Source organism: Cavia porcellus, unplaced genomic scaffold (assembly GCF_034190915.1).
Source record: "Cavia porcellus strain 051 isolate PalLab524CR breed Dunkin Hartley unplaced genomic scaffold, mCavPor4.1 scaffold_8, whole genome shotgun sequence".
NCBI classification, from domain to species: domain Eukaryota; kingdom Metazoa; phylum Chordata; class Mammalia; order Rodentia; family Caviidae; genus Cavia; species Cavia porcellus.
In genome coordinates this window covers 12,213,896-12,237,105 of record NW_026947491.1, presented here as the reverse complement: position 1 = coordinate 12,237,105, position 23,210 = coordinate 12,213,896, and the positions used below count along the sequence as shown (strand labels likewise).

Below are 23,210 nucleotides of genomic sequence, written 5' to 3'. Positions count from 1 at the left end.
GAGCACTGGGCTAGCTCCAGGGGCCCTGGCTGGTGGATTCAGGAGGTGCCCACACAGGAAAAGAGATTTGAGAGCCTTTCTGCTTTTGTTGTAGCTGTGCTGGACTTCAGTGGTACATAATTATTGCACTGTCTTTAGACTTCTCAACTGGTTATTTCCCCTTCTTGTCTTCAACTGCTGCTGTTGGTGATTGTGGAACAACCCTTCTTAGAGAGGTCGACCAAGTAAGTGTCTGTGATTCCTGTTTTCATGTGCTGTGAGTTAGGGTGACTTTATCCCCTCCCCATTCCCAATCCAGCTCTTGGGGTGGCTTTATCCCCTCCCCATTCCCAATCCAGCTCCTGATGTGAGAGTTGGCACTGTTACCATAGATAGATAGCCTTAAAACACCTCTTCTTTCTAAGGAGAAGACTCACTTTGTGTGCATTTGAGCACTGAAGGTAGTTATTTTGTGTTTGATTGGCATCTATGCCATGGTCCAAGGTATGCGTAGTCTAAGTGACCACAGCCCGACAGTCACAGACAGATGTCTTTTTCCTTTTTTTTTTTTTTTTTTTTTTTATCTATCGGTACCAGGGATGGAACTCACTACCACACACTTGCAAGGCAGGCGCTTATACCACTAAGCTAAATCCCCAGCCCCTACAGGCAGATGTCTTGCAAGCCTGTCACTTTACTGGAAACTTCTCCGAGGGGCAGGCAGATACAGCTTTGACACCGCTTCCAGCAGGAATTCTTAATCCTCAGGTTGAACCATTAGCTTTAGGGGATGGGAGATGAGCTGTTTCTGAAGAGCTTTTGCTAAGAATGGTGACCATGTGTCTCCTGCAGCTCCTGCCAGGGCTGTGACTTATGCCCCGGATCCTGCTCCTGTTCCTGCTCTCTGGCTCTGGCCCTGTGCTTCGAGCTCTTCCTGTTTACATCCAAAGTTGTATATAAATTTGTAAGACGTTTGGAGATGTTTCCTGCTGCCTGTGTCCTGGGACCTCTCAAGTGTTCCTTACTGTTTACCTGGCATAGGAGTGGAGTTTTCTCAGAGGCACAAACCTCCCTTTAGCCATCCCTGCTGGCAGCCAAGGCCTACTCCTTCTGCTCTGCAGGCTGCTGGTTATGAAACCAGCCCTCTTACCCACTAATTACACCACTGTGTTTATTTTCCTTTTGCAGCATTTAAAAAATTTTGTTGCAATTTGTACATGTGTACATGTTGGTGGAAGAAATACTTGAAAATATAAACAAAACAACAATCTCAAGTTCCTGTCATTGGAGAGAAGCACTAGCTTATTGGTGCACTTTTATACAAGCGCCTATTATGTGTATGCATGGACATGTTGATATTTGTGTAACTCTGTATCCTCTATTTTCAAAAATTGGGTCCTGATAAGCTTTCCTGTTCTAAGATACTCTCCATGTTTTAAAATCTGGCAACAAGCTGGATATGGTAGCACATACCTGTAATCCCAGGACTCTGAGAGGCTGAGGCAGAAGGATGACAAGCTCAAATCTAGTCAGGGTAACATACCAACTAAGCAGAACCCTGTCTCAAAATATAAATGCAAACAAACAAATAGGGCTTAGGGTATAGCTCAGTGCAAAAACTCTGAGGTTGATCCTTAATCCCACAAAAATAAAATAAATCTGTGACATAGTTTGATAGTGTGTCCGTTCAATAATACATCTGCTTCCCCTGTATACACAGCGTGGTATCTCTCCTAAGGTAGAGCAGGCTGTAAGCTCACAGAGCAAGATCCTTTCCGATACTTTGTGTGCTGACTTTAATTGAAATGGACTTGTGGTGTAAATGAAGTTACCACGAAGTACAGTTTTCCATGTTGGATTGGCTGTTTTCATTGACAGCCAAACCAGATGTTTAAAAAACCTCTCATTTTTCCTTTTGAGGCCAAGGATATGGGAATGTCCCATAATTGTGGGTGCTCTTCCCTCTTCTGAAAGCCCCTTCTTTATTTTTAGAAACAAGTCTCCTTTTCTAGCATGCGGCATCAGTATAGGTCTACGCATAGTTACTCTCTGAGAATGTAAACGTGGAAACTCAGACCTGCTTTAGATGAAAGGCAGACTGTGGTAAACATGGAACATTTTGCCTTAGCAATAATTGGAGCTCTGCGGTTAGTGTTTATCCTGCCCAAAGTGGAAAAAGCAAGATTCCTGGTTCTCAGGCAGGAGATTTCTTTCAGATAAAATTTGAGTACCTGGTGTTTCTCCAGTAGAAGGCAAGGTCAAAGGGCATCTGCCAATCTTGTCGTAGCCCAGCTGCAGCCAGCAGTCCCATAGGAAGTAAGATTAAGCTGTTGCTTCCTGGGCTGAAGCAAATATTTCTAAAAGCCCAAAACTAGTAGAGTACCACTCTTAACTTTTAAAATAGCAATAAAAGCAGTTATAGTTAGTCACCATATTGCTTTTTCAGATGTCGGATGTTTATATTGGCATGGCAACAGGGAAGCATTAACCTTGAACATTTGGTCTTTTGTGTGTTATCATGTGATTTTCTGAAATCAGTGCCATTTGTCCCTCCATCCATCTGCCCACTCATCCATTCACCCATGGATACATCTTTCCACACACCCACCTCTCATCCGTCCACTCATCTCTCTATCCATCTGTCCATCCCCAGTCATCCATCGATCCATTCATCTATCCAACCATCCACACATCTATCTGTCCATCTGTCCATTCATCTACCCACCCACTCACCCATCATCCACACATACATCTATCCATGTACCCACCATTGATCTACCCGCCCACCTGCCCACCCATCCATCCCTGGATGTTGGAGTCTTTGTTAAGTGTCAGATGCCGACATGCAACCCATCCTGCAATGGGTGCTCACTGTACAGGGAAGGTCAGGCTGTGAAGCCCACCCAGCAGTGTTGGATGTGCCGTTGTAGTACTATGCCCCGTTCTACTCTGCTTATGTTTAAGAATAGGGTTGGTGCCTGGAGAGACGGTTATAGTGAAGGAAGGAGCTGCAAGAGGAACCCCAGGCCTCTCCTCTTGCAAGCTCAAACGGCATGAGTTTGAACATCCAACTTTGATGTTTTTTCTAGTCTTAAAGAGGCCATTTTTTTTTTTTTTAGGGCTGGGGATTTAGCTCAGCGGCTTAAGCGCCTGCCTTGCAAGCAGGTAGTCGTGAGTTTGATTCCTGGTACCGATAAAAAAAAGGAAAAAAAAAAAATAGAGGCCATTTTTGCTGTGAACTTTCCAGAGTTCTGTGTCCAAACAGGCCTTGGAACAGGTTCCTGGGAAAATGAGACTCCGCAGGAAGTGATTTTCACCATCACACCTGGCCAGTATCTGGGCAGTGGGCAGACCAGCCCTTTACCCTCTTTGCTGCACTGGGCTTCATACCTATGCAGTAGGGTAGACTGTGCACTTACCAGAGCCTCAGGGCGCAGAGGGCAGACCTTGCCGTACTATAGCTGAGGGGGCAGGGGGTTAGGCAGTTAGACTGGCACCATGGAGTAAACTGAGGGAAAAGGAGGCAGGGACTTTGAGACTTTCAGAGGCCCTCAGTGTGGCAGTGCACACCTACTCAGGAGGCTGAAGCAGGAGGATTGCTTCATCTCCAACTTGGGTAACTTAGCAAGACGTTGATTCAATAGTAAAATAAAATAAAGGACTGAGGGACACAGCTCGGTGTTGAAGAACGTGCCTAACAGCTTGCCTAAAGCCCTGGGTTTAAGATTCAACCCCGTCCTGCCAGAAAAATTACTTTCAGAGGTACCTCCTTGGCTAAGACAGTTCTGAGCCCTTTCTGAGGTCGTTTGGCAGAGCACTGTTAGGACCTTCCCACCGGTGTCTTCCGATGTCCTCCGCTGGCCCCTGGGTGTGTCTACGCCATCTCTCCTCCTGGTATTTCCTCCTCCAGGGAGCCCCTGCTTTCATACTTTACACAGCACCCTCTCCCTGCCCCTGGCTTGAGCTGCTCCTCCCTTCCCAAATGCTCCTGTTCTTCCCGTGTGGGCAGAAACTGCAGTAGTTAGAAGCGAGAGCCTCCTCGTTATCCGCTTCATGACCCATTTCCTCCGTGGGGGGGGGGGGGTAAGGAAAACAGAGCCAGCTTGGAAGCTTTTAGAAAAACAGGCAGTAGTCAGAGCATTTAGGGGAGGTGGTGGCTTCCTGGGGCGTGGTCATAAGGAGCTGGTCTCCCTCTGCCCAATTGGCTCGCAGCGGTTGAGGCCCGGTGGATGACATTTATTTGGCTGAACTCGCCAGGCTTCTGCAGAACCTCAGTTAACCTCAGTTGTTTAAATGGTGCTGTTGGTCTTAAGCAGTGGGCTACAGTACCCGTCTTCAGCCCTTCTGCCTACCTTTCCATGAGGTGAATTTTGTGTCAGGCGATGGCCCTGGAAATGCACTCAGGCATCGCTGTAGGTGCTTTGGGGCAGGCATTCGAGGATGAGGTTAATGTTTAAATCTGCAGACTTCAAGTCTGGGAAGGCACAGTACCAGCTTTGGCCCCAGAAAGTTTGGAATGGGAACAATGTAGACCAATCAGCAGGTTCAAATATGAACCAATCAGCAAGCTCAAATAAGGACCAATCATCAGTCTTAAATTTGGACCAATCACAGGCATGCTGCTTCTCAGTTATAAGCAGCAGACCTGGTTTCAAAGGTCTGTAGGTCTATTGGAGCTCTGAGAATTCTACTCTAATGCGCTGGTCTTATTCTGGTTGTCCTGGGAATTGGCTCTTAAGTGGTGAAGACCAGCCAACAGTGACTTCCGACAGCAGTGACTAACAAACACAACGGTAGTGGCTGCAGGAGATACGTGGGGCTCCACAGGGACCCCGGAAGCAGCCAGCAAGAGCTCCGAATGGCTACCAAGGTGTGGCGTATGCTGCTGAGCCGCTGATGGGTGGCTTTGGGCCTGGAGCTGTCACATGAAGGGATGAGAGCTGTGGGACAACCAGAGCTGTAAGGCAGGGGCCAAAGGTTGGCAGTGCCCAGAGCCCCGAGCTGTAGTACCAAAGGTCGAGGGCAACAAGGCAGGAGGCCTGAGCTGTTACACCAGGGCCAAGGGCTGTGGGCCCTTAAGACCTGGAGCAGCTAGCAGAGACCGCCAAGTGCAGAGCCGGCTCACCATTGCTCTCTGCCTGGAGTGAAAGACCTTCGACTGGCAGCATGTGTGGCTTGCACATGACCTGGTCACCCTGATCACAGCTGGCTGGGGCAGTTGTGCCCAGTTGCTCATGGTGGGGCTGAGCCTGAATGGGTGGGCAGCAGGGCAGGTCCCTTTTTTTTCTGGATCTGGATCTTGCCAAGTTGCATGGGCTGAGCTTTTGTGATTCTTCTGCCTCAGGTCTCAACGTGCTGGGCTCACAGGTGTGTGCAGCTACACCTGTTTCTCTAGTGCTTCTCGTAGGTTCCAGGTGATGCTAGCTAGTGAAGGAAGTGGCCAGCGCAGGTGGGGACTGCAGGTAGGAACATCGAGGTTCTGGTTTGGACTTCTTCTGCCCTCCTCCACCTATGTTCCAATATGGGCAGCTGTGTCCCGTGCCCCCTTGTCTGATGTACTGCCTGGTCCAGCACCTAGGACCACCATGGCTCACAGGAGTGACTGCCAGGGAGGAGGCAGAATCCTTGAAGGGAGAATGGGGGGGGTCATAGTTGGCCACATGACGGTTGATGTATATTAGTAGAGTGTGTTAACGAGGCAGGTCAATAGAACAGGTTACTACATGGATCCACCACAGGTCTGTGTGGAAGACTAGTGCTGTAGGTGAGTAGTTTATTATCGTAGTGGTTAGAGGAGTGAGTTAGTACTTTCTGCTGTAGGTAGGTTACAATAGCAGGTTAGTGAGGGTAGCAGGGTGCAGTGCAGTGGACTAGTAGAATAGATTGGCAGGTAAAATCCACCTGTGTGTCCACATCCGCTCACCCAACCCCCCGCAAGGTGCCCCACAAACCAGACCCCCTCCTTATCACAATGGTGAAAGATCCTTAACTGCTTGTAAGGTGAGCCCCCTGGACAGTGTGTGGCCCAGGAGTGATTTGCAGAGGCTGGAGCTGGCAGGAGTCTCCTCTTAGGTATGTGGAGTTCTGTGCGTCCCCTGCTTATGTGACAGTCGGGCAGAGCTGCTGAAACTGCAGTGAAATCAGGCGCCCCAGGCTGAGCAGGAAGCAAATCACAGACGGACAGACAGGAATAACAGGCCGGACAGCACCAAGCATCTGTGGAATCCGCTGTGCTGTCTCGGTGTCAGCAGTTGTCAGGGGAGGGAGATGCACACAACTACCCATCCTTCACAGTCACTCGGACTGATGTCCCAGGGGAGCCGCACCTGCCATGTGGCATGGTTGTGGGAGAGACGACTTGCCATGCAATCTAGGTGTTAATGCTTAGGGCATGTTAGTGTCTTTGCTATCCAAGTGCATCTTTCCTCAGAGACAATACCTGCATCTTAGCCAAGCTCATGCTGGGGATCCATAGGTCACATTTGGCTGAGAAGCTGCCAGAAGAGGTGAAAGGTCTTAGGGTGGCTGGGGATGAAACTGAGAGTTCCTTCCTGGTTCTGTCCTAGTTGGGCTCCATGATTTCAGCAGATGGCTCAAAGTTCTGTGGACCCATCCACTAGTGGAAGGAGTGAGACTTCGATAGCTTCTGTCCCATGAGTGTCTTCCAGAGAGGACAGGAATGTGGCACCCAGTGCTAGCCTGTTTTTAACACCCACCTGTCCCTGGTTCTTAGCCCTCCTGTTCATGCATTTTTTTTTTTCTTTTCTGTTTTGGTAGGGAGGGGGAACTGGGAATCAAACTCAGGACCTTGCACTTACACCATGCCACTGAGCTAAATCCCTGGCCCCATGTTCCTGCACTTTGAAATTGGTAAATCTCATCCTTCAGTCTTCACGGCATCCTGTCCTCAGGATGATGATGTCACCTGGGTTTACTCACAGGCTGACTGAGACTCCATGAAGTCAAGACACTGGTCCACGTTCCTACTATGGTATGGCAGATGTGGGAACCAGACCCAAGCTTATTATATACGCTGGGCAGCCAGCCCCCCACCTGCCCACCACTGGTCAGAAAAGTGGCAGGTGAAAAGGGGCTGCACCTCTATCTGGAGAAACACCTGCACATGTGCAGTGCAAGTTGAATAGAAAACTTCCACGAATGCTTACGTTAACATTTTATTAGAATAAAAGATATGTTGCCATGAATCCCCTTCAGAACCCTCTCTCGCTTGCTTTGAACACACTCATCCCATTGTCTTGGCCACTCTGAAGTACTCTGATCCCATCAAAGCATCCCCAGCAAAGCATCCCAAAACCTTGCCTGCTAACCCCATCGTGCTGGGTGCTGGACCTGTGCGCCCGCATGCGCAGTGTGGACAGGGACGTAACGCCGTGGCCCGGCTGCAGTGGGAAACCAGGACTGGACTGCTACCTACAAAAGGCAGATTAAGGCGGGAGCAGGAGACACCCAAAGACTTGTTTATATTTCCCCAAAGAGACAACCAGCTGCAGAGGAGGCAGGAGGGAGGAGCCTGGCACACTGTCTGGGCCAAGTCTCACTTGGGAGCCATCTGTGCCCTTGAAGTGGTGTGTGGGTAACGCTGCCTCCCAGGCTGTGGCTGTGGGAGGGAGGGGTGTATGGCTTCTCCACGGGCTTTCCCTGCACCTCTGGGCCTTGTCCAGTGTCCCCCGCTAGACCCAGACCTGGGTCCCCTTGGCACACCTCTGTGCGGGGGATATGGACACAGCCTCCCCAGCCATAACGGACATGTCCCTTTCCTGTCGTTTAGCCAGCCTGCTGGAGGGCCTGTCTCACTATAGCACTATCCGGAAGCGGGGGCTTCTTTCCAGGTCCTTGGTAGAGTGGGACAAACACAGAAAAGGCAGGGAGTGTGCCCATCTGTTGAAGGTAGAAAAGAGTGAGACAGTGTAAAGTGGCTCCAAGGGTAAGGGAAAGGGGCCTTTTCCACCCAGAATTTCCTGATTGGCTTCCTCTCACTGGGACACAGGGCAAAACTCACCAGGCTTCATGCAGATGTAAATGAAGGATCAGGAATAGCATCTTCTAATTGGTCCTTCCAATGGTCAGATTCAAATGAAGTCCTGAAAATGCCTTCTGACGGATTCCCTGTCTGGTGCTCAGGCGCTGTGGAGTCACTTTGAGCCCCTTATCCCACGCACACCTCTTCTTCAATCAACCTGTCATTGGTCTTGGGTTTCTATGACTTTTGACACCTTCTGCCCAGCTGGTTCTCTGCTTTGCCCCAGCCCTAATCTGCCTGGCCACAGGTCTCCTGTGGCCACGCTATCCCATGCAGGTGTGAGCAGGGCAGCTGCAAAGGGCAGATCTGAGCCAAGGACAGAGACAGGAACCAGAGCCACAGGGAGCGGTGACAGTGAGCGAGAGTGAGCGAGAGTGTTCTTAGAGTACCATCCCAGTCCTGGCCGTGGCTACTGTGCCTGTGAATCAAGAGTGGCAATGTGGGACTAATCTTTTACCTCAGAAATTACCGGTTTGCTGACCTAGGTGAAATGAAACCCAGGGTCTGAGTGCGGCTGTGCCTGCCCGAGGTCCAAGGAGGTCCTTGCAAGAGGAGATGGGGACCTGCATACCACCTGCCCTCTAGGTCCTTGACCCTGGCCAGGACCTGTTGGTGTCAGCGAGAGGCATAAGTGCAGTTTACTCAAGCAGAATTAAGAAGTAGGGGAAATAAGGAAGGACACCAGCTTGAGCGTCTGGGGGTTCCCTCTGACACAGGGTTCAGGCAGGGACCCTCACAAGACCAGCCTTTGTGGATTCACTGAAGGGGGGCAGGCCTCTTACCGCCACTGTGATCATGGCTTCGATTCTGGTTCAGTAGCCTCGAGAGTTGTATGGCTTCATCCCTTGAGATCAAGTTCTCGCTGGAGCTCAGTGTGGTCATTGGCCCTCTAGGGGAAGATGATCTTACCATGGGGGGCTCTGGTGCCAAGCTCTGATTTTCCTAGAACCTGGGGTAATTGTAGTTTAGGACAACAGCTGGAGGTTTCTAGGCATCGCTCCAGGGAGATCTGGAAGAGGATGTCGTAAAAGTTGGCAGCTGGGTGTCCTTGCGAGTCCTGAACATTAGTCACCCGTACGCTGGTGGCCTTGGGTTTAAAGGGGACTGAGATAGCTGAGGTAAACTTCTGGCTGGCGAAACCTCCTAAGAGATTAGCCTGTTGCGTGCAGAGCTGACCCAGAGTTTTGGGGTTTCTTTGACTCCTTTCTACCAGTCTTTATTTTTCCTCTCCTATCTCAAATCCAGCCAGACAGCAGACTTGGCGAGCTCACAGTGACATGTGTCTCAAACAGGAAGAGAGGTGGCCAAACAGATTTGTCAACTGCAGATGAAAGCCACCTGCCTGTTGGAGACTGGTATCTTTTAGGGAGTCCTAGAGCCTTCTTGACCTCTGCACAGGGCCTGGGGCTGAGTGAGCAACAGTTTCATGCCCTTTCTGGGTTAGAAATTCAAACCCTGGTGCCCCAGCAAAGCTGAGCTGATGATCACTGTAGGATCCCACGGGTGACCTGAGTGCCTCAATCCCATTTCAGTGGGTGGAAGCATCTTCCCACTGAATTCTGGAGGACAGTGGGGAGACACAGCTCTGGAGCTCGGGCTGGCACTCAGCCAAGGACCCATGTGCCGCCACACAGCTCAGCCAGGAGAGTCCTAAGCAGGACACTAGCCCTTCCAAAACAAATACTAGCTCCTGGATTTACTCAACGCCTGTGGAGAAGGGAAGATAACTAGAGACACCCTGTTCAACTATGCCTCCTGGCTGCCAGGGCTGGGCGGTCCTCCTCACTGGGGACAAAGCTCATTGTTCCAGCTCTGTTTAAGATCCCTGGGGTTTGTTTCCATTCTGTCTTGCAGGCGGGCAGGATGCTGGTTAGTCATCAAAGTGGGGCTTCTGGTTACTTCATCAAGGGACTTTCCTGGGGAGGAATCTTGGGAATAATCTCTGGAAATGGTCGACTGCTTTGGGCACCAGGGCATAGTTCTTCTGCTAGTTCTGACCATAAGCCAGCACCTTTTGGGTTCCCTTTGGACAGGTCTTTTGACACTTCCTTGTCACTGCTAGGCTGAAGAGGGACGGACCTTCTGCAGGATTCTGTGTTCCATTTTAGAAACTTTCAGTAACCTGGGGTCCCACATTTTGGTGAAAAGATTAGAAGAGAATTAGATTGTGTGGGCTTGTTCTTTAGGGCTAAACAAAAGTCAAATGGATGTAATGAAAGTACTACTGCTTTCTGATTACCCACATTTGAGAATTTAGTTTTTCAAAGGCTCTGAGAAGGCATCTGATGTTGATTACAAATGTGTCATGGAATCTAAATTGTCCTTTTGTCTTTTCAGTGGGGCATAAAAGGTGGCAGAGACCTGGGGGTGCCTGAGGGGCCACAGAGGGGCCACATGGACTCTCGGTTCCATAGGGCAGTCTGGGTTGTAGGGATCTCACTCACTCACTCTCAGAGCTCTTTGGAGACAACAGTGAGAAGACACAGCTCTGGCTTGCTCTGGCCGGGGACCCCAAAGAGCCTGAGCAGGGAAAGAGGTGTCTCCAGGGCTAGCCCCGCAGTGAGAGATGTGAATAGAAACTGTGGGCAGAGTCTCGGGGAGCTGCACCTGCACCCTGCATCACAGCGACCTCGGAGTGAGTGGGGGGACCTAGTGCTGTCCAGCAGGAGTGGCTGTGGCACAGTCCTGGCGTGGGCCCTGAATCCCGGCCTCCAGCTGTGTCACTGCAGCTGCTTTTCCCCGAAGTGTGTTCAAGATCCCAGTAAATTCTCTGAATACTTAGAGAGCAGTGCATTGTCCACTTTCTGTGATGTGACTGTTGGTTTCCGGAAGCAGCACGCAGTGGGGCTGGGACCCATGGCAGTGTTGGCCCGCCTCTCCCCTTGCCTTTGGACCCCATCCCCACTCCAGCCCTGAGACTGTTCCACAAGCCTGGCTGCAGGAGAGGGGCATCTGCAGGGAGGGAAACGGGGTGTCCATCAGGAGAGGTGGAGCCCAGCACGGGAATGTGTAACCTCTCTGAGGCAGACTCGGCTTTTGTGCTGCTCCACATGTATCCTCGTCTCCAGATCCCCCTGTGAGTGAACCCTACCAGCACCTAACAGGCCAGGCCAGATACCTGGCTGACATCAGACCTGCCCCAGCAGATTTGATGGCCACACTAGCCAAGCCACTGGGGACTTGTCGATTCCACTGCTTGCACGGGATCCACAGAGAATGGAAACACATTCCCTACGGTCCTCGAGGCCTCAGTCCTAGGCCAAGGCGCTGACAGATGGAGGCTGGTAGGGGGTGCTTTCCAGTGACATGTCACCATTGCTTACTGGGTCTGAGTGGTGGGGAGGAAGTGACTCCGGGCCCCTGGAGGAGGGTGCTAGTCCCTTGGGAGGAAGGCATGCTCACTGTCCCACTTCTCAAAGGCCTCCTGAGTCCATCACAGTGGGGATGAGATTTCAGCGTGGTGTTTGGGGTGACAGTCAGTAAACTGCACAGGGAGCTAGGGTGCCCAGTATTCAGATGTGCTCAGCTCAGAGCTTATAGGTTTGGTTTTTGTTGTTGTTTTGTTTTGACAGTGTCTTACCATGTAGCCTAGATTGTCCTTGAACTTGCAGTGATCCTCCTGCTTCAGCCTCACTAGTGCTAGAATGGCAGGCATGTACCACCACTTCATGCTAAAACATGTTTACCACTAATAAGGAACAGAATGTGGGGTGCATATGTGAAGAGGTTTTAAGGTAAAATGCTGGGCTGTAAAGAAAGCAGCTGGCTGTGGTGGCTGAGGACAGCTTGGTAGCGGTGTTGCCAGTTGGGACGCCCGTCCAGCCCTCCCTGCCCTGGGCATCTGAGGGAGGAAGCATTGGAGAGTGTGGTGGCACTGGGTGGTGTAGCCACATCCCTAGCTGGACTCTTGCATGCCCCTGCTAGTCCCCAGGCAGATCAATGGCCCTTATCATCAGAGCAGCAGCAATGCCATGCCTAGGTGACCTGTTTCCTGCATTGAAATTTTACACGTTGGTATACAGTATTATTCTGAGGCTCAGCAGGATGTTTTACTCTTACCCCACCCATGCACAAAATTCTATTTAAATTTTTGAACTTCAGCATTCCAGGTGGACATGGTGGCACACACCATAGTCCCAAACATTGTGGGAGGCTGAGGCAGAAGAATCACAGGTTTGAGCTCAGCCTATTTTGAGCGTAGGGAAACTTTGTCTCAAAATAAAAATTTAAAAAGGGTTGAGGGACATAGTTCCATGCCGAGGCCTTGGGCTTAATCCCCAGAACAGCAAAAAGAAAAAGAAAATCAGCATTCCAATTAAGATGTTCTCGTTACACAGTTGGGCGATTTTATTGTCCAGCGTTTGCTCCAAGAAATCTCCCAACATGAAAAGCCCTGCTCTCATTCTGTAGATTTTCTGCTCTGTGGAGCAGCTGAGGTTACTTTTTCCTAAAGCAGGCACTGGAAAGGAGTAATCTTGGTGAAAAAGATTTCCCACCTCTCCCGGAGAGGCTCTTGAGTTCTGGGTTCAAACCTGCAAGCCTCTTTAGCATTTGGGGTTCAGTCTCAGTGGGGGTTCATCGGGTTTATTCCAAGATCCCATCAAATGGCCCTCTTGGGAGCACAGCAAGTGGATCCTGGCAACACCATCTTCAGGTGAGGGGCCATGACCTGGGATGCCCTGTTCACCCCACTTGACATGTTGATTTCCTTCAGCCCCTCTCCAGCGGTTCTTCTGTAAGCCTCTTTCCAGACCTGCCTGTGGCTTACCTGTCCCCCTGTCCTCTGGGCTCCAAACCTGCTGTGTTGACTGGGCAGCCTCACTGGAGTCTCTTGAGATCAATGTGGGGCCCGCCACCCACTTCCCACAGGCATCCTCCTCTCCCAGACCTGGGACTTCTCCAGTGGCTGCTCTAGTGCACAGTGACCCACTCACAAACACTGCTCCCTGGGTGTGCACCGTTCTAATGACCCCCATTACCAAGCCCTGATCCTATCAGAGCTAAGTGTGTCTCGAGAGACTGATCCAGAGACAGCTTGAGAGACATTAAATCCGTGCCATCACCTGCATACCCCACACAGCAAGAATGCCACAAAGCTGCACATGCTAGTTCTAGTTTTTGTACTTTTTTTTGGTACTGGGGGTCGAACTCATGACCTTGTACTTGCCAGGCAGGTGCTTGTGCTGCTGAGCTAAATCTCCAGTCCACAGTTCTGATTTTTACAGCTGATGATTCATTTATGTTTTTGAGCCAGGGTTTCTTTATGCAGTTCAGGCTGTGTAACCCAGGCCTCAAACTCCCTGCAGTCCTCCTGCCTCAGCCCCTGAGTGCTGAGATGACAGGCAAGCATCACCGCGCCTGGCTCTCAGTGATTTTAAGTGAGATGTGGTAGTACACACCCGTCATCTCAATACCCTGGGAGGCTGAGACAAGAGAATCACAAGGTCTAGCCCAGCCTGGGTAACTTAGTAGACACTGATTCAAAATAAAATTTTAAAAAAGGGCAGGGGGCAAGGAAAATAGCTCAGTGGGAAGGCTCTGAGTTCAATCCTAGTAAGACAAAGAAATTAATAAATAAATAAGTGCATGTATTTTTAAGGCTGATTTCTCCTTGGAGTGGAGCAGAGGCTGAGACCTTCAGGGCATCCCATGGGTGCCCACCTGCTGGACTACATGCTCATTAGAACAGTGGCCAATGCTGTCACTTGGCCTCTGCCTTGAGCAGCCAGGCAGAAATTCCCTGTGCTAATGAGAAGGGTAAAAATGTGGGTGATTCTGCCATCAGTCTCTAAAGAATTTTCACTAGTGGGATCCAAACACAAAAAGAAATCTTACATAATGCACCGTGGTGCCCAGAATACTTTTTTTTTTTTTAAAGTCCAGATTATTGAAAGAAAATAGTGATCAAAAGACATGGAGAAGGAAGTTCGCCTGTAGAATGTCTTGTTTGCAGAGGGAAATCTGCAAGTGGCCCTCTGTCTCCTTAATGAGAAATAGGTCCCTAAGTACCAGAAAAACATAAAAAACAAGCGAGGAGACTCCCAGGAAAGCACCAAGTTCAAGTACTTTTCTGTGTGATTGTTTTCAGTCTACAATCAAAACACACGTAGTTTTCAAGCAAACAGCATGGACTTGAGATGCTAGACTTGATGCAAAACATTTTTTAAATTTAAAAGTAAATTAAAACATCCCTTTGGCCAGGTGTGGTGGCACACACCTATAATCCTAGCACTTGGGAGGCCAAGGTAGGAGAATCACTGTGAGTTGAGGCCAGCCTAGGCTGCAAGGTGAGTTCAAAGCTGGCCTCACTACAAAGTGAGACCCTATCTTTTTTTTTCTTTTTTTGTCTTTTTCCTTTTTATCAGTACCGGGGATCGAACTCATGACTACCTGCTTGCAAGGCAGACGCTTATGCCACTGAGCTAAACCTCCAGCCCCCTAGACCCTATCTTAAAAAGAAAAACAAAGGGTTGGGGATTTAGCTCAGTGGCTTCAGCACCTGCCTGGCAAGGGTGAGGTCATGAGTTCGATCCCCGGCACCAAAAAAAATCACTTTTGTAAATGTGGGAAAATCAGAAGTCATCTCATTTGAGAAATCAGCATGGGAGGGGGACACCAGGGATTGAATTTATGACCTCCAACCTGCCAGGCAGGTGCTTGTTCTGCTGGGCTAAATCCTGGCCCTGAAATTAGCATCATTAAAGATTAAAGATGATAGTAAAATGATCTTTATAGTGAAGTCTTTAATCATGATGTTTTTCTCTGTAGGAAACCCTTCCATGACCAAATGTCGTTGCATGGCCAGTGCATCTGGACCAGCTCTACATTTTTCATCTTAGATCTAGGCAGTGCTGGGATCACAGGCATGCACCACCACCCTTGGCTCCATCGGGATTTTAGAGTAATAGAAATATTAAAAACACAACAGAGCAAGCCATCTAAAACTTCTCACCAGCTTTTTAAGGATGCGCTATAAATTGACCTGAGCTGTGCTGCTGAGACCCAGATTTGGAAAACTCACAGTGCATCTTCCCTGGTTATTCCAGACACCTCTCTTGGGGGACCCCAAGTGTTGGTGCCTGTGGGGTCCAAAGCCTCCTGAACTTCCGCTGGGAGCAGGGGGGCACCTACAGCTGAGCAGACACCAACAGCCTTTCTAATTCTGCCACCTACAAGCTATGGGAAGAGAATCACCCAGCTTATCTTCTGAACTCTGGTTTCCAAGTAATTTGTTCCGGCCTAGATCTCCTGCAGGCCTCCTATCATCTGCCCCAACATAATAGGAACCCCGTGTCTTTTCCTCCACTCCTTTCTTCTTTCAGTGCTTCTGACTTTCAGCACAGCCCCAGATGGACCCACTGCGACTCTGAAGGTGTTGTAGTCAGGGGTTGTGCAGAGAACAATTAAAATCAGGACATGGAGTGGTCACCCAGAGTTAACACAAGAAACTGCAGAAAATCTATCCACAACACCAAAGACATAGAATATTTAGTCAAGGGCCTAAATCCCATAGCAATGTCCCACATGAGTCCAGATGAAAATCCAGAGCTCATGACAATGCCTCCCAACAGTCCAACTGGAGGTCCAGAGCCCACAAGAACTCCTATACGGATCCATGCTGGGAGTGCCCAGAGGTCAGCAGTGGAAGCCAGAAAGTCCATGCCAGCGGGGTGAAGGAGCTGTGCTGATGGGATGAGGGTTCTAGGTTCTACGCTCGAGCCAAGAAGTCACACTAACAACAAAGACCAGGGCTGTCTTGACAAGCACCACAGCCATCCTCAGCGACACGGAGGCCCGAGCTCCTCCGACGATAAGCACAATCGAGTACATGCCAGGAAGCCATCATGACGAGTTCATCCTGGCGACCATGTGGAACACGTCTTCCCCTCCAGAGCCAGGAAGCAATGCTTGATGTGAGGACCAGAGTTTCTCCAGGAGAACCAATGGCTCAAACAGTAACTTGTAGGAGAACCCATAATGCCTCAATGCAACAGCTTCTCCCTCTACACATCTCTATTTATGCTGGCAACTTTCCTCAGGTGGAGCATCTAAACTCAGCACCATGCTGATTTAATTCCGCTGGCATTAAGATAACCCAGTTTTCAATCCATAACAGAAGGGGACTGTGACTTAAAACTCCATCTAGTCAGAGCAGTCCAGCCTAAGCAGTGGGTGGGCGATGCTGGGGACCAAATCTCAACAGACAGTGGGAACCAGCAAAGAAGAAAATGCAGGGTGTGCAGCAGGAGGAGGCTGGGGGTGCCAGGGCTCAGGAAGGGAAGGATCTCCACTGCCCCTCCCCATTGGGAGACCTTGCCCCAGTGAGGCAGCAGAACTGAGGACTCCTTTTCCTTTATGCCCTCCATCAGCTAAACAGTTCATTTTAGTGGTTCAAACCAGTACCTTCTGAGAGTGTCCTATGAACCATAAGTAGAACCAATTATGTAAATCACTGCCAGTTATTACAGTGGCTGAAAAGAATCAGGTTCCTGAAAAGACCGTGAGCGTTTCCAGAGCTCGGTAAATGTCCTATGAGAAACAAGCCATTCCTGATTTCTACCACATGTTGCCTCAGGATCCAGAGTCACTTTCCCAGGGCGCAGCACAAAGCACAAGAAATCCTGCATCTTCCCAGGGTGTGGGCCAGATGCCCTAAGAACCAGAGTTCTGGGCCAGGCTTCCTGGGCTTCACTACAGCGCCCTGGTCTGTTGCAGGCTGAAGCCTGAGGCACAGCGAGGAGGGTTTCAGGATATGAGGTTTTTTTTTTTTTGTTTTGTTTTTTTGTCTTTTTCATTTTTATCGGTACCAGGGATCGAACTCGCGACCGCCTGCTTGCAAGGCAGGTGCTTATGTCACTGAGCTAAATCTCCAGCCCGAGGATATGAGTTTAAAGAAGACAGCAACCCCTTACCATTCCTGTTGCTCTCTGAGTAAGGAACTTAGATTTTTCTAAGTTCCATAAAGACAAAGGCTTCTGTTTATTTTCCCAGTGACCTTCACACATTAAATTTAGTATTTCACTCAAACTGGAGACAGCCTGATGTCTTCTCTCCAGGATTCCCTTTAGGACTTTGACGTTGGCCGTGTCCTCTGCCTGGACTTGTCCCCATGTCTATTCTACTGAGCCCAGCTCCCCTGAACTCAAAGTCTTTTCCCTGTGGGGCCAGCTTGAGATGATTCTGTCACATCCCCCCGCCAAATCCCCTACTACCCCATCTCTCGGTCTCTCAACTCCCATCCCTAAAAATGCCTGTTTGGAAACATGGAGTCAAAACCCAAGAATTAGCTTCATTCCCCAATTGGTGCACTAAACTGGCTCATTGTTACAGGACATCCAGTCTGTGGTGCTAGACATCTGGTTTGTCCATCTTTGGTTTGGGGCATCTGGTCTACCCATCCGTGGTAATGGGGACATTCTGGTCTCTTTATTTGTGACTATGGGACATCAAGTCTGCTAATGTAGTTATGGGAGCATCTGGTCTGCCCACCTGTATTTGAGGACATCCGGTCCATCCATCTGTGGTAATGTACATCCAGTCTGTCCATCTGTGGTTATGGGACATCAAGTCTGCTAATGTGTGGTTAGAGGGTATCTTATGTGCCTGTATGTAGTTATGGACATCTGGTCTACCCATCTGTGGTTATGAGGACATTCTACTCTTTCATTTGTGAATATGAGAAATCCCGTCTATCCATCTGTGGTTATGAACTTCCTGTCTAAGCTTCACAGAGATGGCACTGCAGAAGGTAGCCCAATTCCAGCTCATAAAACCGTCACTGTGTTCACCAAGTGTCAGCACATTTCAGAGCAAGCATGTCATCCTTCTTGACCATCTGAGACCTTTTACTTACATGCATTGTCCTGAGATTTCCTGACAGTGTTTCTGCTGCATTGGCCTGGGGAGAAATGTGTAATTTTATCATGTCACCCTTAACTGTTCAAACAGGTTTCTTCAGTTTTCTGTCATTGAGATGAATATTCACACAGGGGGAAGGGATCATTTAGGGCATGCCCTGAGCGATTTAATTTTTTAAAAACACTTTCATTTTTAAATGCTGTGGGATACAACTCCAATGTCTCCCTTTGAATCCAAAACAATTACTGTGACTTTGAGTACTTGGAGACTTATTTCCTTATACTGATATGTAAAAAGGTGGCTAGGGCATTTCCTTCTCTTCAATTAACTCTGAGCATGGCAAACAAGGCTAGCCCAGGTGCTAATGTGTAGCATCACAGATGTGAGAGACTACTCCAGTGACTCCCTTTGGATCTAGAACAATTGCTGTGACTTTGATTACTTGGGGACTCATTTCCTTATATTGATATGTGAAAGGCTGGCTAGGATATTTCCCTCTCTCTCCAGTTGGCTCTAAGCATTGCAAATAAGGCTAGCTGAGGTGTTAGTGTGCAAAGTTTAGCCAACAGACCATCCTGTTTCTTCCGCATGGTGCTCTCCACTGTACAGGATTGAGCTGGGGGAATTTGCTTGGGTAATGTCAACTGGGTAGGAGCCTCAAGATAAGAGGCTGTGACTCTCCAGGGCACAAGAGTTTGCATATCCAAAACCTAAGCAGTAGCCCACCAAAACAATTCTACTGCTACCTTAATCAGGTTATGTAAATTGATCCTTGTGCATGTCTTTATCTCTGCAAATTACAGAGATGCCTTACTTGCACCTGGCCAGCCAGCTCAAGTTACTCAGTAATCCCAACATCCTGACTGTCACTCATCCCTGAGCAACCTCTCCTTTTCTTCGCAAGACAATAAATGCTGGGAGACTAGGATGGAGGCCTTTGTCCACATGTCCTCATGGGAAATGGACTTGGGTCCCCTTGGCTGCCCTTAACTTAGAATATGTCTTAGTGTCTTTACTCACTCTCGCATTGGTGCATTGGTGATGCATTGGGTTGCATTGGTGGTGGTAGACTGGAATTGACTGGCTGGTATTCCAATAACGTCTCAATAGGATTACAAATATAACTGTTTGGATTGTGAGGAATACTAGAAAGATGATTACAATACTTGGGTGACTGAACTCAATATTTGGGATTCCAATAAAACATTTCATTTTGAAAATGCCTTTCTCTCATAGAACACATTTCTTGTTTCTTTGCAGGGACCTTCGCTTTAACAGAATTAGAGAGATCCAGCCCGGGGCGTTCAGGCGACTGAGAAACTTGAACACACTGTAAGTTGAAATTTTGGATGGAAATGCATAGGGAGGAGATCAGTGGAAGTCATCGAGCCATTTCCCTGCAAACAGCAGATAGCTGTGGTCACACCAGAGCCCCCGGCCAGCAGGTGTGGCTGGGGGACATGGATCTGGGTGAGAGTGACCATGTGCACACCAAGTGCCAGGACCATATGTCCACCCATCCTATGTGCCCTCCATGTGCCCATCCTCATAAGCAGTGAGGTCCAGTAACACGACAGTTCACACCTTGGCCCAGGCTGGTCATGGCTCCTGAGTCCCTCATTTGCTTCCTGGGCCAGGGTCACTCTCCTTCCACTGCAAGGGGGAGCAGGGTAGGGATTCTGCTGTGCTCGGTGTGGATGCAGCAGGTCTTCACCCCACCCAGTTCCAGTGCAGGCTGGACCTGCACCTCCCTGACCACACTGAGCACCATGAGAAGCAGATTTTCTCTCAGCACCAGGACTTAAAACTTGGCCTGCGTGCAGGAAGGTGGAAGTGGAAACCAACCAACCAGACCTGTGGGGGGCAAGGGAAGTGGTGGCTGCAGACACTGGCTCCATATCCACAGGAACCAATGACGTGGGCTTTGAATGACAGCTTCAGTGTGGCTTCCAGGTTTGCAGCCAAGTGGCCCAGTCCTAGCTAAAGAATCAGCAAACCAGAACTCAGGGCAAAGACATGCACTCTTTTGTACAGGACAGAAGATTGTTTTTCCAGTGTATAAGAAGGTGGAAAATGTAGGGTAGGTGGAAAGCTTCCTGGAGCAAACTACGGATCCCTAGAGTTACACGCTGAGGTTTCTTGGATCATTTTGGTACTTATCAATGTTGGCCCAGGCTTGGTGGCTCGGTTCTTCTGGTCTCCATGGTTGCAGGAATGCTTGTCCTTAGCCCCATTGAGAAGTGTTCTGTTTTGAAGTCCTTTATCCTTCCTTTCTTAGGCTTCTCAACAACAATCAGATCAAGAGGATACCCAGCGGTGCATTCGAGGACTTGGAGAATTTGAAATATCTGTAAGTGGGCCATCATTCTCTCTGTGTGCGTAGTGTGTGAGTGTGGCCACGCCAGGTGTGCTGTGTGTGGCTTTCTGTACAGGCTGCACCCTAAAATCTTTATTTTCAGAAGGTGAGTGGAATTGTGCTGGGAGTGTTAAGGGCACTGTCATCAGGGTACAGTGCCATGTTCTGTGACTGTACCAGGTCACCAAGCCTTGGTAACAAGATGCGCTAGGTACAGTTACCATGCTCGGTGACCCAATATGGTGACGCTTTTGGGGACAGGAGAAGACAGTGTATCAGTAACACACGGCCAGTCTGCACGCTGCAGAGCATAAGCCTTGAGTTTCTTCCAGCTGTAGGAGAGGGCAGAGTGTGAACTCTTCATTTCCCTGTAATGTCATCACTTTCCACTACTTTGTCTTCCCCGATTTTATCTCTTCTTATCTAGTTAAACTCCATTTTTTTAAAAAGTCAGTTTTAATTAACTTTTTAGCATCCAGATCATCTACTTGTTGGAGGTTGGGTTTGTAGTTTAGCCAAGGACTTCCTGCTGAGTGTGGGGTGCATCTGTAATACCGGCACTCAGGAGGCTGAGGCAGGAAGATCCCTGAGAGTTCAAGGCCAACTGAAAGACATAGTGAGACCTTGTTGCAAAGAAGAAAAGAACCACCCTTCAAAAGTACTGGTGTAGTACCTTTCTCATGCATTTATTTTAAACTGGGAAAGATTTGGGGGAACATTGGGTCTACACAAGCTAGAGGTATGTGTCCCTTGGATTTAGCAAATTGCTATTCTTTTTAGGTCATGGATAACTTTCTAAAGAGAGCCGTTTCTAATGATGTAAATTTATTATAACAACCTAAATATCTTTAAAGTCATTTTTAAAACAGAGCTATTTGTTAGTGGAGATGTAGATCTTAAACTCCTTTTTTTTGCCTTTTTGAGACAGGATCTCACTGTGCAGTTCAGCTGGCCTTTGTAGCCCAGAGTGGTCTCAAGCTCAAAACAGTCCTCCTGCCTCAGGCTCCCAAGTGCTGGGATTACAGGCACACGCCACTTAAAGTCCATTTTGAATGTTTCAGTGATTCCTAGTTACAGGACTTTACTTTTACTCTGTGAAAATTGTCGTGTGTATTTGTCTGTTATCTTTTGGCATAGAATGCTAATCTTTAGTGTATGAATGTTGCTAAGCCTTGTTACTGATGTTTAAAATATAAGGCTAACTTTGTTTATCCTGCGTTTATGTTCGTGCATTTATCTCTCTTTGTGGTTGTTATTTTAAGTGCTGTGTAAATTCCAGAAGGAAGCATTGGTTTCCTGGATAGTAGATGCAGTTAGATGATAGCCAGCATTCAGGGCATGTGTGTGTGTGTGTGTGTGTGTGTGTGTGTGTGTGTCCATTTTTATTTGTTGCTCTTGGTTTTAAATCAACTAAGAGCAACTTGTGCACTCTGTAACTGCATTCATATTAGGCAGTTTGGGACATCATTTTTTTCTGTTTTGTTTTGTTTTGCTTTGTTTGGTTTTGTTTTTTGAGAACAGGATTTTGTTACATAGTTCGGGCTGGTCCTGGACTCACTGTGTAGCACAGACTAGCCTAGAAATCCCAGTGATCTTGCTGCCTGAGCCTCCTGAGATCACAGGCATGTGCCACCACACCCAGCTAAATAATATCTGCCAACCCCACTGTTGACCACTGGCTCTCTGACCATCCCTGCTCTGAGCCCTCCCCTCCTTCCCTCAGGGAGTAGATGACACAGATCACTGGGACAAGGGTCATCCCGGGAAGCAGGTGGCAGCCAGGTACCCACTCCACCCCCAAGTGACATGCAGGTCTAGACTTCCGGTCCCACCGGTAGAGCACATTTGGGTGAAAAGCATGACAAGAGTTTTCAGTGGTAAGAACTCCTCCAGGCCGAATGGTGGAGCATTTGCCCAGCGTGTTCAAGGCCCTGTGTTCAGTCCCCAGCACCACACACACACCTCCTGTTATCTCAGCCCTGTCTATGTGGTCAGGGCTGAAGTTTACGCTTAGAAGTTGGGGAGTTCTCATTCCGTGGGACACCACTTCCTTCCAACAGGGCAGGAAGGAGCCTTTCCCTTGATTCAGGTTTCCTGATGACGACATTGATTCTCAAGAGGCAGCCGTCAAAGGGTCAACTCTGTGACTAAGTGGAAAACTACAGCTTATTGTTAGAAACCTTCTTAGAACTGATGTGAAAACCAACCTTGCCATAAAGTCTCTAAAGATACATGTGTGCACCTGCCGGAATCTTTCATCTCACGTATTCCTCAGCAGGGCTCTCACTGGTAAAAGCTCATGCAAAGCGACGTTCTTGTTGACATTTTAAGAAGTAGGCACTTGGGACCAGGGATACAGCTCAGCAGCACAGTGCCTGCCTGGCAAGATGAGGTCATGAGTTCAAGTCCTAGTACCAAAAAAAAAAAAAAGAAGAAGAATTAGGCACAGAGCCCTCTTCCTCCAGACTGAACCTTCCGCAGAGGAAACAGCAGTAATCACTAAACCATAGTCGCCGTGGCCCACGTTACATTCCAGGAGCTTCGTATGAGGCATGAGATCCCATTTTTCAGAAGAGAAGACTGAGGACCAAGAAGGTTGACCTCTAGCCTCTCTTACACAGGCAGCAAGGGGGACTTTAGCAACCTGGAGAGCTGACAACGCCGGGCTGTGTGGTGGGTGCCACGCTGCGGACCACACGACATCCTGGCCAGCATGCATTGCGGCCTACAGGTCTCTGAGGCCGCCTCAGTGAGTGCAGAGAAATCCACTTAGATGACTGCAGCACCTACGGAGGGCAGAGCAGGTCCCACTAAGCCAAGTGCTACACCAGGTTTTAACAACAGTGGAGTCAAACACTTGGCCTTCCTACAAACTTTGCAACTAGGGAAGTGTCAGGAGACAGCTGTGCCCCGCCCACTGGTGTGTCCCGGAGTCCTGCAGAGGCTGCATGTCTGTGCCCTCCACAGTTAGGCTTT

General features: G+C 48.9%; 1 protein-coding gene across 2 annotated transcripts in view; it reads left to right on the top strand.

Annotated features, from left to right (window-relative positions):
• Pxdn (peroxidasin) overlaps positions 1-23,210 on the top strand; it is a 68,365-nt gene that overhangs the window by 6,479 nt on the left and 38,676 nt on the right. For both annotated transcript variants that reach the window (XM_013147249.3, XM_003464952.5), the window contains exons 2-3: positions 19,139-19,210; positions 20,157-20,228. In XM_013147249.3, coding sequence (XP_013002703.2) covers positions 19,139-19,210; positions 20,157-20,228 — 144 coding nt within the window. The remainder of the gene's footprint in view (positions 1-19,138; positions 19,211-20,156; positions 20,229-23,210) is intronic.